This window comes from Nerophis ophidion, linkage group LG13 (assembly GCF_033978795.1).
Source record: "Nerophis ophidion isolate RoL-2023_Sa linkage group LG13, RoL_Noph_v1.0, whole genome shotgun sequence".
Classification (NCBI taxonomy): domain Eukaryota; kingdom Metazoa; phylum Chordata; class Actinopteri; order Syngnathiformes; family Syngnathidae; genus Nerophis; species Nerophis ophidion.
This window is the reverse complement of record NC_084623.1, coordinates 48,837,258-48,850,128: the sequence shown is the minus strand read 5'-3', so window position 1 is coordinate 48,850,128 and position 12,871 is coordinate 48,837,258. Positions and strand designations below refer to the sequence as shown.

At 43.0% G+C, this 12,871-nt stretch overlaps 1 protein-coding gene across 1 annotated transcript in view; it reads right to left on the bottom strand.

Annotated features, from left to right (window-relative positions):
• LOC133564047 (WD repeat-containing protein 49-like) overlaps nt 1-12,871 on the bottom strand; it is a 115,520-nt gene that overhangs the window by 76,141 nt on the left and 26,508 nt on the right. The window contains exon 8 of the mRNA XM_061918129.1: nt 969-1,136. Coding sequence (XP_061774113.1) covers nt 969-1,136 — 168 coding nt within the window. The remainder of the gene's footprint in view (nt 1-968; nt 1,137-12,871) is intronic.

The window sequence follows — 12,871 nt, the reverse complement described above, 5'->3', positions numbered from 1 at the left end:
ATGCAGGGGGTCTGGGCGAGAGAGAGGCGTGGGGCGAGCGAGGAGTCGAGGAACGAGGGAGGCAGTCGAAAAACCATGAAGCGCGGGGGAGACAGGGAAGATCCGGGAGCACAAGACGCACAGTTTGACTTTGGGATGCAACACAGGGAAGGTAAAGATGATTATACTCCGGCGCCGGCATGCCAGGTTGTCCAGGCTTATGAAGGCAGCTCCATCATTCCCGTCAGGTGTGAAGATTGCCGGTGATTGATTGCAGCTGCAGGGCGGAGACGCGCGCAGCTCGTCCATGGACGTGCGCGCCCGTGTGTGTGTCACAGACGGGTGAGCGACGTTGGCAGTAGTCTGAGCCGTAACACTGTGACTTCATTACATAAATATTTTGAAGATGTTTTGATGTTCCTGAGATTTTTTTAGGAGGGATTTTTAGGTGGAGTAGATTGCTTTCATTAACTGCATTGTTAGCTGCCTCTTGCTAGCAGTTTATCTCTATTTAGAATGCACAAAAAAGAGAAAGACATGTGTTCTTGTCTCACATAGGGATTGTAAATGATTGGCAACAGAAAAAAAGAGCTGTTCGGCTTTAAGAAGCGTCTTCACAGCCATAAATGCACACAATGACATCAATAGTGTTGGTAAGTGTCGGCGTAACGAGGGTAAGCAAGAATGCCGCCTTAGTGGGAGTTCTAGCAGACCTCCACAGTCTTCATTAATAGAGAAGTGCAGTTTCTATCACACCTTTTCCCCAACTTGTGAAGCCAACCATCTGGCTTGTCAATTCACAAGGATCACATCCAATATGCTCAACATTCTCATGCTAAGGGTGGACGAACAGATGGTGAAAGTCTCCGAGGCCTTAAGAGACCACATTAGGCAATAATGTTTTGTACTTTATGTGCGGATGGAAAGTAAACAAAGCAGAAGATGCAGATGGGCTGGTCGCTACGAGCCATTATACGTCGTTTTCTTACCAATCATCTTAAGCTCACGGTGATAGTCCAGGTCCCACACGCCTCTCTTTGTGCGGAAAGAAGAGACTCGGAGACGCCTGCGCCCCTTCTCCCTCCAGCCAATCACCATGCTGCTCTGTGGCCTGGTGCTGCATGACACCAATGCCTCCAGGGAATCCAGGTAAAGGACTGCAGGATACAAGACAAGTAAAGATCAACTAAAGCTTGCACATTTACTAGGGGTGTGGGAAAAAAATCGATTCGAATATGTTGTGCGATTCAGAATCGATTCTCTCTATTATTTTCGGGTCTCCCCATGTCTAGCATTAAAAGATTACAGTTGGTACAAAATGCGGCTGCTAGACTTTTGACAAGAACAAGAAAGTTTGATCATATTACGCCTGTACTGGCTCACCTGCACTGGCTTCCTGTGCACTTAAGATGTGACTTTAAGGTTTTACTACTTACGTATAAAATACTACACGGTCTAGCTCCATCCTATCTTGCCGATTGTATTGTACCATATGTCCCGGCAAGAAATCTGCGTTCAAAGGACTCCAGCTTATTAGTGATTCCCAAAGCCCAAAAAAAGTCTGCGGGAGCTTTTTCATTTCGGGCTCCAGTACTCAGTTCGAGATGCCACCTGAGTAGAAGCATTTACGTCTCACCTTAAAACTAATTTGTATACTGTAGCCTTTGAATAGACTCCCTTTTTAGACCAGTTGATCTGCCGTTTCTTTTCTTTTTTCTCCTATGTCCCACTCTCCCTTGTGGAGGGGGTCCGGTCCGATCCGGTGGCCATGTACTGCTTGCCTGTGTATCGGCTGGGGACATCTCTGCGCTGCTGATCCGCCTCCGCTTGGGATGGTTTCCTGCTGGCTCCGCTGTGAACGGGACTCTCGCTGTGAACGGGACTCTTGCTGCTGTGTCGGATCCGCTTTGGACTGGACTCTCGCGACTGTGTGGATCAATTATGGATTGAACTTTCACAGTATCATGTTAGACCCGTTCGACATCCATTGCTTTCCTCCTCTCCAAGGTTCTCATAGTCATCATTATCAACAACGTCCCACAGGGTCATCATTGTCACCGACGTCCCACTGGGTGTGAGTTTTCCTTGCCCTTATGTGGGCCTACCGAGGATGTCGTAGTGGTTTGTGCAGCCCTTTGAGACACTAGTGATTTAAGGCTATATAAGTAAACATTGATTGATTGATTGATCAATCCAACAAACCACTACACAGAAATACCATAACAATGCAACCCAACAGAGCAATTGAGAGGAGACACAAACACGACACAGAACAAACCAAAAGTAGTGAAACAAAAATGAATATTATCAACAACAGTATCAATATTAGTTATAATTTTAGCATAGCAGTGATTAAAAATCCCTCATCGACATTATCATTAGACATTTAAAAAAAATTGCATCTTATAAACTCGACAACACACTGTGTCCAATGTTTTCCCAAAGATAAAATAAGTCATATTTGTGGTTCGTTTAATAGTTAAAACAAATTTACATTATTGCAATCAGTTGATAAAACATTGTCTTTTACAATTACAAAAGCTTTTTTTTTTTAAATCTACTACTCTGTCAGCATGTCAGCAGACTGGGGTAGATCCTGCTGAAATCCTATGTATTGAATGAATACAGAATCCTTTTGAATCGGAAAAATATCGTTTTTGAATCTAGAATCGAATCGAAAAAAAAATCGATATATTATCGAATCGTGACTGTTCCGTTTTCCCCACGGAAAGGGCAACCAAGTGTGCACGGATTACTACTCAAGATTTCCAGTTTGTATATTTTTCGTTTATTTATTTTCCAAGCGGGAGAACAGCAGCAGTAGTTGTTATTATTTGGTGGCTGGTTCTTAGTTGGTTAGTTAGTTTTGGTCAATCAATTAGTCAGGTAATACATCTGAAAGGAAGAATTCGGTGCATCATTTTCGTACCAAAATCAATGCCCTTAATAATAAATAATAATAATAATACTAATAAATATCTATAATAAATATCAACCATTTATAAACTCATGTTGATCATATACAATACAATTCAAATAAAGGTATATCATTCATGAGCACGTTTCATCCATCAAACATTATATTTACCATTTACAAACCTCTGTAAAGTGCATTTTAGTAAATCACTACAAATCCCAAAATGCCCCACGGCAAACCAGGAAGTAGCGTTACCTACGCTAAGACAGGTGCCGCGATAAACAAACATTTATCTAAGCGCCCGGCTCTACAAGAGCGCTATAGCACGGTATTAGCTTTCACTGTTATGCAGATGCCACCCAACTCTACATGCCCCTAAAGCTGACCAACACGCCGGACTCTAGTCAGTTGGAAGCGTGTCTTAATGAAATTAAACAATGGATGTCCGCTAACTTTTTGCAACTTAACGCCAAAAAAACGGAAATGCTGATTATCGGTCCTGCTAGACACCGACCTCTATTTAATAATACAACTTTAACATTTGACAACCAAATAATGAAACAAGGTGACTCGGTAAAAAATCTGGGTATTATCTTCGACCCAACTCTCTCCTTTGAGTCACACATTAAAAGCGTTACTAAAACGACTTCTTTCATCTCCGTAATATCGCTAAAATTCGCTCCATTTTGTCCACTAAAGACGCCGAGATCATTATCCATGCATTTGTTTCGTCTCGTCTCGATTACTGTAACGTATTATTTTCGGGTCTCCCCATGTCTAGCATTAAAAGATTACAGTTGGTACAAAATGCGGCTGATAGACTTTTGACAAGAACAAGAAAGTTTGATCATATTACGCCTGTACTGGCTCACCTGCACTGGCTTCCTGTGCACTTAAGATGTGACTTTAAGGTTTTACTACTTACGTATAAAATACTACACGGTCTAGCTCCAGCCTATCTTGCCGATTGTATTGTACCATATGTCCCGGCAAGAAATCTGTGTTCAAAAGACTCCGGCTTATTAGTGATTCCTAAAGCCCAAAAAAAGTCTGCGGGCTATAGAGCGTTTTCCGTTCGGGCTCCAGTACTCTGGAATGCCCTCCCGGTAACAGTTCGAGATGCTACCTCAGTTGAAGCATTTAAGTCTCACCTTAAAACTCATTTGTATACTCTAGCCTTTAAATAGACCTCTTTTTTAGACCAGTTGATCTGCCGCTTCTTTTCTTTCTCCTATGTCCGACTCTCCCTTGTGGAGGGGGTCCGGTCCGATGACCATGGATGAAGTACTGGCTGTCCAGAGTCGAGACCCAGGATGGACTGCTCGTCGGGACCCAGGATGGACCGCTCGCCTGTATCGATTGGGGACATCTCTACGCTGCTGATCCGCCTCCGCTTGAGATGGTCTCCTGTGGACGGGACTCTCGCTGCTGTCTTGGATCCGCTTTGAACTGAACTCTCGCGGCTGTGTTGGAGCCAATATGGATTGAACTTCCACAGTATCATGTTAGACCCGCTCGACATCCATTGCTTTCGGTCCCCTAGAGGGAGGGGGGGTTGCCCACATCTGAGGTCCTCTCCAAGGTTTCTCATAGTCAGCATTGTCACTGGCGTCCCACTGGATGTGAATTCTCCCTGCCCACTGGGTGTGAGTTTTCCTTGCCATTTTGTGGGTTCTTCCGAGGATGTTGTAGTCGTAATGGTTTGTGCAGCCCTTTGAGACATTTGTGATTTGGGGCTATATAAATAAACATTGATTGATTGATAGCGGAGTTTAAAAATCAGCGGACACAATATTACACAGATGAGCATGGTGACAGCGTACAACATAAAACAAGGCAAACGGGAACTTACCAAGTGGCTGCACACCGGGTTGAGCGTGAGTACAGACTGAAAGAACTGCTACGCCATTTAACAGTCCTAACGACGATCAGCTGGGCTAAAAGGTACACGCCTCTCTTAAAGAGACACTTCGGTTTTAGACTGCTGAATCCCCAACTCAGTTTTACTTAAACTTAGCATCCGATCTAAAACACATAAACAAACCCACAAACACAACAGTGACCCCAACAATCGATATTGAATCGAATCGCGAGACACCCAAAGATTTGCAGCCCTAATATTTACATTCTTCACATATATCACTGACAAACAATACTTTTTTTTAAAATTTGCCGTCTCTATTTACAATTGCTGTGTACTTACCGGAAATTCCCGACGCTACTTTTTTTCCTACGCTTTGAACCCTGCAGCTTATAAAACAGTATGGGTGATCAATGGAATTTTCTTTATTGATGGCCATATTGCAAATAGCGTAATCATCCATCCATCCATCCATCCATTTTCTACCGCTTTTCCCTTTTGTGGTCGCTGGAGCCTATCTCAGCTGCATTCGGGCGGTCGGCGGTGTACACCCTGGACAAGTCGCCACCTCATAGCAGGGCCAACACAGATAGACAGACAACATTCACACACGAGGGCCAATTTATTGTTGCCAATCAACCTATCCCCAGGTGCATGTCTTTGGAAGTGGGAAGAAGTTCTCCACGCAGTCACGGGGAAAACATGCAAACTCCACACAGAAAGTTCCCGAGCCCGCAAATCAACTCCCGAGGAAAAACAAGCCATCCGCAGCAAATAATTAGCCCGCTTTCATTTGCTGGCTGGTGTTACAGAAGAAGTAATGGACCTTGCATCGTTATTCGTCTCAATTAACACACTGCCCCAAGTGGAGGAGTTCAAGTACCTAGGAGTCTTGTTCACGAGTGAGGGAAGAGTGGATCGTGAGATCGACAGGCGGATCGGTGCGGCGTCTTCAGTAATGCGGACGTTGTAACGATCCGTTGTGGTGAAGAAGGAGCTGAGCCGGAAGGCAAAGTTCTCAATTTACCGGTCGATCTACGTTCCCATCCTCACCTATGGTCATGAGCTTTGGGTCATGACCGAAAGGATAAGATCACGGGTACAAGCGGCCGAAATGAGTTTCCTCCGCTGTGTGGCGGGGCTCTCCCTTAGAGATAGGGTGAGAAGCTCTGCCATCCGGGAGGAGCTCAAAGTAAAGCCACTGCTCCTCCACATCGAGAGGAGCCAGATGAGGTGGTTCGGGCATCTGGTCAGGATGCCACCCGAACGCCTCCCTAGGGAGGTGTTTAGGGCACGTCCAACCGGTAGGAGGCCATGGGGAAGACCCAGGACAAGTTGGGAAGACTATGTCTCCCGGCTGGCCTGGGAACGCCTCGGGATCCCCCGGGAAGAGCTAGACGAAGTGGCTGGGGAGAGGGATGTCTGGGCTTCCCTGCTTAGGCTGCTGCCCCCGTAACCCGACCTCGGATAAGCGGAAGAAGATGGATAACACCTTGATTGAGGACGTAGGACTTGGACGCCAGACCTTTCTCTCGCTGGCAACTCAGCCCTTAAAGGGGAACATTATCACCAGACCTATGCAAGCGTCCATATATACCTTGATGGTGCAGAAAAAAGACCATCTAATTTTCTAACCTATTTCCGAACTCTAAATGGGTGAATTTTGGCGAATTAAACGCCTTTCTGTTTATCGCACTGGAAGCGATGACGTCAGAATGTGACGTCGCCGAGGTAACACACCCACCATTTTCATTTTCAACACATTACAAACGCCGGGTCTCAGCTCTGTTATTTTCCGTTTTTTCGACTATTTTTTGGAACCTTGGAGACATCATGCCTCGACGGTGTGTTGTCGGAGGGTGTAACAACACTAACAGGGAGGGATTCAAGTTGCACCACAGGCCCGAAGATGCCAAAGTGTCTGCCGCCAGACCCCCATTGAATGTACCGGAGTGTCTCCACATTTGACCGGCGATGCTAAGACAGACATGGCACAGAGATGTATGGATAACCTGCAGATGCATTTGCAACGATAGTCAACGGAATCACAAAGGTGAGTTTTATTGATGTTGACTGCCAGCTAATCGATGCTAACATGCTACGCTAATCGATGCTAACATGCTATTTACCGGCGGTGCTAAAGCAGACATGGCACAGAGATGTATGGATAACCTGTAGATCCATTTGCAACTATATTACGTTTCCTTCCACCCACATTTAATGCGAAAAAAACACTTACCAATCGACGGATTTAAGTTGCTCCAGTGTCAAAAGATGCGAAAGTCCTGATCGTTTGGTCCGCACATTTTACCGGCGATGCTAACGCAGCTATTCGGCCATGCTATGGCTATGAATAGCGTCAATAGCTATTCGCTCAATAGCTTCAGTTTCTTCTTCAATATTTTCATACTCCAACCATCTGTTTCAATACATGTGTAATCTGTTGAATCGCTTAAGTCGCTGAAATCCGAGTTTGAATCCGAGCTAATGTCGCTATATCTTGCTGTGGTATTCCCATTGTTTGTTTACATTGGCAGCACTGTGTGACGTCACAGGGAAATGGCCAGTGTCTTCGCAGAGAGCGAAAATAAGACACTTTAAAGCTTTATTTAGGGATATTCCGAGACCGGTAAAATTTTGAAAAAAACTACAAAAAATACAACAAGCCACTGGGAACTGATTTTTATTGTTTTTAACCCTTTTGAAATTGTGATAATGTTCCCCTTTAAAAAAGGCAAATACCTCAGACGGCATGTGACTGTTACAGGTCAGGTGTTGGCCCCAAAGTGTTCACAAGTCATTACTTTTGATTCCTCCCGTTCATGGAGAGTTAGCGCATTCCTGCGAGACTCATCGCTGAGTAATGACGTCTTCCCTTTTCCAGCGACACATACCAATCAAGAAGCCGTGCGTCATTTCACTTCTTGGGGGTTCGCGATCGAAAGCAGGAGACCTAATCAAACCGTCTTGTTCGGAGGGCAAATTAATACGCTCTGTCTTTTTAACTAATTTTGCAGGTGTACACCTCGGCGTGATATATATTGTTAGTTGACGAATGATTCCTGTTAGCATGCTAACGTTAGCATGGTAGCTTTTTTTGTTTGTTGTGCAGGACTACACCTCAGAGTCAAATATCTTGGTAGTTGACAAATGATATCTGTTAGCATGCTAACGTTAGTATGGTAGCTTTATTTTTTTCACAAATTTTGCAGGTATACATCCATACATCCATCCATTTTCTACCGCTTATTCCCTTTCGGGGTCGCGGGGGGCGCTGGCGCCTATCTCAGCTACAATCGGGCGGAAGGCGGGGTACACCCTGGACAAGTCGCCACCTCATCGCAGGGCCCAGGTATACATCTCACGCATATAATAGTTATAATAGTTAGCATGCTAACATTAGCATATTAGCTTTTTTTTTTTTTTTTTTTTTACATCTCACGCATATAATAGTTAGCATGCTAACATTAGCATATTAGCTTTTTTTTTGTTTTATTTTACCAGGTATAGTGTCATATATTTTGGCATTTTACTAATCTAATTGTAAAGCCAGCTTTTTTAGCCAATTTTGCTCATACTCTTAGTTACGTTAGTATGGTAGTTTTTTTTTGTTAATTTTGCAGGTGTACACCGCAGCATCAAATATTTTCTTACTTGACAAATGATACCTGTTAGCATGCTAACGTTAGTATGGTAGTTTTTTGTTGTAATTTTTGAGGAATACACCTCAACGTCAAATATTTTGTTACTTGACGAATGATACCTTTTAGCATGCTCATGTTAGTATGGTAGCTTTTTTTTCACTAATGTTGCAGGTGTACACCTCAGGATAAAATATTTTGTTAGTTGACGAACGATTCCTGTTAGCATGGTAGCTTTTTTTGTTTGTTGTGCAGGACTACACCTCAGAGTCAAATATCTTGGTAGTTGACAAATGATACCTGTTAGCATGCTAACGTTAGTATGGGAGCTTTATTTTTTTCACAAATTTTGCATGTATACACCTCACACATATTATAGTTAGCATGGTAAAATTAGCATACTAGCTTTTTTGTTTAATTTACCATGTATAGTGTCATATATTTTGGCATTTTACTAATCTAACTGTAAAGCCATCTTTTTTAGCCAATTTTGGTCATATTTTTCGTTACGTTAGTATGGTAGCTTTTTTTGATCATTTTGCAGGTGTACACCGAAGCATCAAATATTTTCTTACTTGAAAAATGATACCTGTTAGCATGCTAACGTTAGTATGGTAGTTTTTTTTGTTAATTTTGCAGGTGTACACCGCAGCATCAAATATTTTCTTACTTGACAAATGATACCTGTTAGCATGCTAAAGTTAGTATGGTAGTTTTTTGTTGTAATTTTTGAGGAATACACCTCAACGTCAAATATTTTGTTACTTGACGAATGATACCTTTTAGCATGCTCATGTTAGTATGGTACCTTTTTTTTCAGTAATTTTGCAGGTATACACCTCAGGATAAAATGTTTTGTTAGTTGACGAACGATTCCTGTTAGCATGGTAGCTTTTTTTGTTTGTTGTGCAGGACTACACTTCAGAGTCAAATATCTTGGTAGTTGACAAATGATACCTGTTAGCATGCTAACGTTAGTATGGGAGCTTTATTTGTTTCACAAATTTTGCATGTATACATCTCACACATATTATAGTTAGCATGCTAACATTAGCATATTAGCTTTTTTTTTGTTTGTTTAATTTACCAGGTATAGTGTCATATATTTTGGCATTTTACTAATCTAACAGTAAAGCATTCCAGCTTTTTTAGCCAATTGTGCTCATATTTTTAGTTACATTAGCATGGTAGCTTTTTTTGTTAATTTTGCAGGTATAAATATTTTCTTACTTGACAAATGATACCTGTTAGCATGCTAACGTTAGTATGGTGGGGTTTTTTTTGTAATATTTGAGGAATACACCTCAACGTCAAATATATTGTTACTTGACGAATGATACCTTTTAGCACACTCATGTTAGTATGGTAGCTTTTTTTTCACTAATTGTGCAGGTATACACCTCAGGATAAAATATTTTGTTAGTTGACGAACGATACCTGTTAGCATGCTAACTTTAACATGGTAGCTTTTTTTGTTAATTTTGCAGGTATACACCTCAGCGTCAAATATTGTGTTAGTTGACGAATGATACGAGTTAGCATGCTAATGTTAGTATGGTAGCTTTTTTTTAGCTAATTTGCAGGAACACACCTTAGCGTCAAATATTTTGTTACTTGACGAATGATACGAGTTAGCATGCTAATGTTAGTATGGTAGCTTTTTTTTTTAGCTAATTTTGCAGGAATCCACCTCAACGTCAAATATTTTGTTACTTGACAAATGATACCTGATAGCATGCTAACGTTAGCATGGTAGCTTTTTTGGGAATTTTGCAGGAATAAATCTCAACATTAAATATTTTGTTCGTTTAATAACTTCTCCCCTTTTCCGCCGACGCATACAAATCGAGCCGCCGTGCGTCATTTCACTTCTTGGGAGTTCGGAATCGAAAGCCGGAGACGAAACCAAACCATCTCGTTCTTGTCAAAGTTTGTAGTTGACGAACCCCAAGATGCAGAGAAGGAGGGAGGCATTTTGCAGGAAAACATGCTTTAATTTAAAACTCTACGACAAAAACCAACGAAGGGTACAAACAAAAAGCACACACTTGGGCGGATAACAAACTAAGGAAGCTAGCATGGGAGCCAGAAAACCAAAGGGAACTTAGCATGGAAGCTAGCAAAATTGAGCAGGAACTCAGAAGTCGTACTTGTAATAAGAAATCAAACTTGGAAGCAGGGAACAAAAGACAATAAGCTACAAACCACTATCGAATATAGCTTACCGCAACGCTGCGTGGACAAGATATGATACGACAGGTAGCAACGACAATAATCCAGCACTGGGGCGGCATAGCTCGGTTGGTAGAGTGGCCGTGCCAGCAACTTAAAGGGTTGCAGGTTCGATTCCCTCTTCCGCCATCCTAGTCACTGCCGTTGTGTCCTTGGGCAAGACACTTTACCCACCTGCTCCCAGTGCCACCCACACTGGTTTAAATGTAACTTAGATATTGGGTTTCACTATGTAAAGCGCTTTGAGTCACTAGAGAAAAGCGCTATATAAATATAATTCTCTTCACTAATTCACAGCACTGACTGGAGGAACAAAGCAGGTCTAAATAGGAGCGGACTGATTGACACCAGGTGTGGCCAGATGCCAATCCGCCGCAGCTGAGGGGGAACACAGCACTCAGGGAGAAAGACAGGAAACCAACAAAATAAGAGCGTTGACAGGAAACACTACACACACACACACACACACACACACACACACACACACACACACACAGAGGAAAAAACTACAACATAGTCAAACTCTCAGAGGCAAGCCTGACAGTTCTGCGGGCAAATGAGAACGCTCAGTCTTAGCATCCAGACGTCACACCTTCCTCGGAGACCATATTCCCTCGTGGGTGCGTGGCAATCCAGATTTCTACCCAATTCCCTGACAAAAGATCTTCTGGGTACTCCCCCGCCCAAGTCACTCCGGTGGCCCAGCTGTGACTAATGGTGAGACTCCCACTGGTACCGCAGGGTGGGCAACTTCAGAGAGGCACACACAAACACACACACACTCCGCCGAGGCGCACACAAACACAACACAACTCCCTCTCCATTACTCACACCCTCTGCCTTCAAAAATTGCAATTAAGCAGCACTTTTAACATTTTGGCACTGACGCTTCTCCATCCCCCTGCGCTTGTTTTGCTTTTGTTTTCCCATCGGTTGTGCTTATTTACGAGCGGATTTGCCTTTTCCTCCCTCGCTCTTGGCCAAGTCGGTCTCGGGACGCCGCGACGGCTGACTCGAATGATGCAAGCCATCGATGACAGCATGAAGCCTCCTCTTTGTCACCCGTGACGAGCCGGGGTGGGAAGTCTTGGGAGGACAGACCACCCCAGAACACCTCCCCCCGCACCACTGCACAAACATTTCATGCCAGCAGTGAAAAGTCTGGCTGTGGCCAAACATCCCACTGCTGCTGCATTGGCTGTTATTGCCCAGATTCTGAATTTTTTTTTTTAAATGAGACCATAAAGGTGGAAATATTGCAACTACGGGTGTCAAAAAATATAGATGTTCCAATGAATCCCGATTCTTACTTGTAACGATTATTAATCGATTTAAAACATGTATTATAAATCCTGTGCAGCCCATACATGCCAACCTTGAGACCTCCGATTTCGGGAGGTGGGTGGTGGTGTGTGTGGGGGGGAGGGGGAGCTAGGTTGGTGTGGGGGCGTGGTTAAGAGGGGAGGAGTATATTTACAGCTAGAATTTACCAAGTCAGGTATTTCATATACATACATACATACATACATTCATTCATACATATACATATATATATATATATATATATATATATATATATATATATATATATATATATATATATCAATCAATCAATGTTTACTTATATAGCCCTAAATCACTAGTGTCTCAAAGGGCTGCACAAACCACAACACGAACCACTGCTGTTTCTTTTCTTTTTCTCCTATGTCCCACTCTCCCTTGTGGAGGGGGTCCGGTCCGATCCGGTGGCCATGTACTGCTTGCCTGTGTATCGGCTGGGGACATCTCTGCGCTGCTGATCCGCCTCCGCTTGGGATGGTTTCCTGCTGGCTCCGCTGTGAACGGGACTCTCGCTGCTGTGTTGGATCCGCTTTGAACTGGACTCTCGCGACTGTGTTGGATCCATTATGTATTGAACTTTCACAGTATCATGTTAGACCCGCTCGACATCCATTGCTTTCCTCCTCTCCAAGGTTCTCATAGTCATCATTGTCACCGACGTCCCACTGGGTGTGAGTTTTCCTTGCCCTTATGTGGGCCTACCGAGGATGTCGTAGTGGTTATATATATATATATATATATATATATATATATATATATATATATATATATATATATATATATATATATATATATACAGTGGGGCAAAAAAGTATTTAGTCAGCCACCAATTGTGCAAGTTCTCCCACTTAAAATGGTGACAGAGGTCTGTAATTTTCATCATAGGTACACTTCAACTGT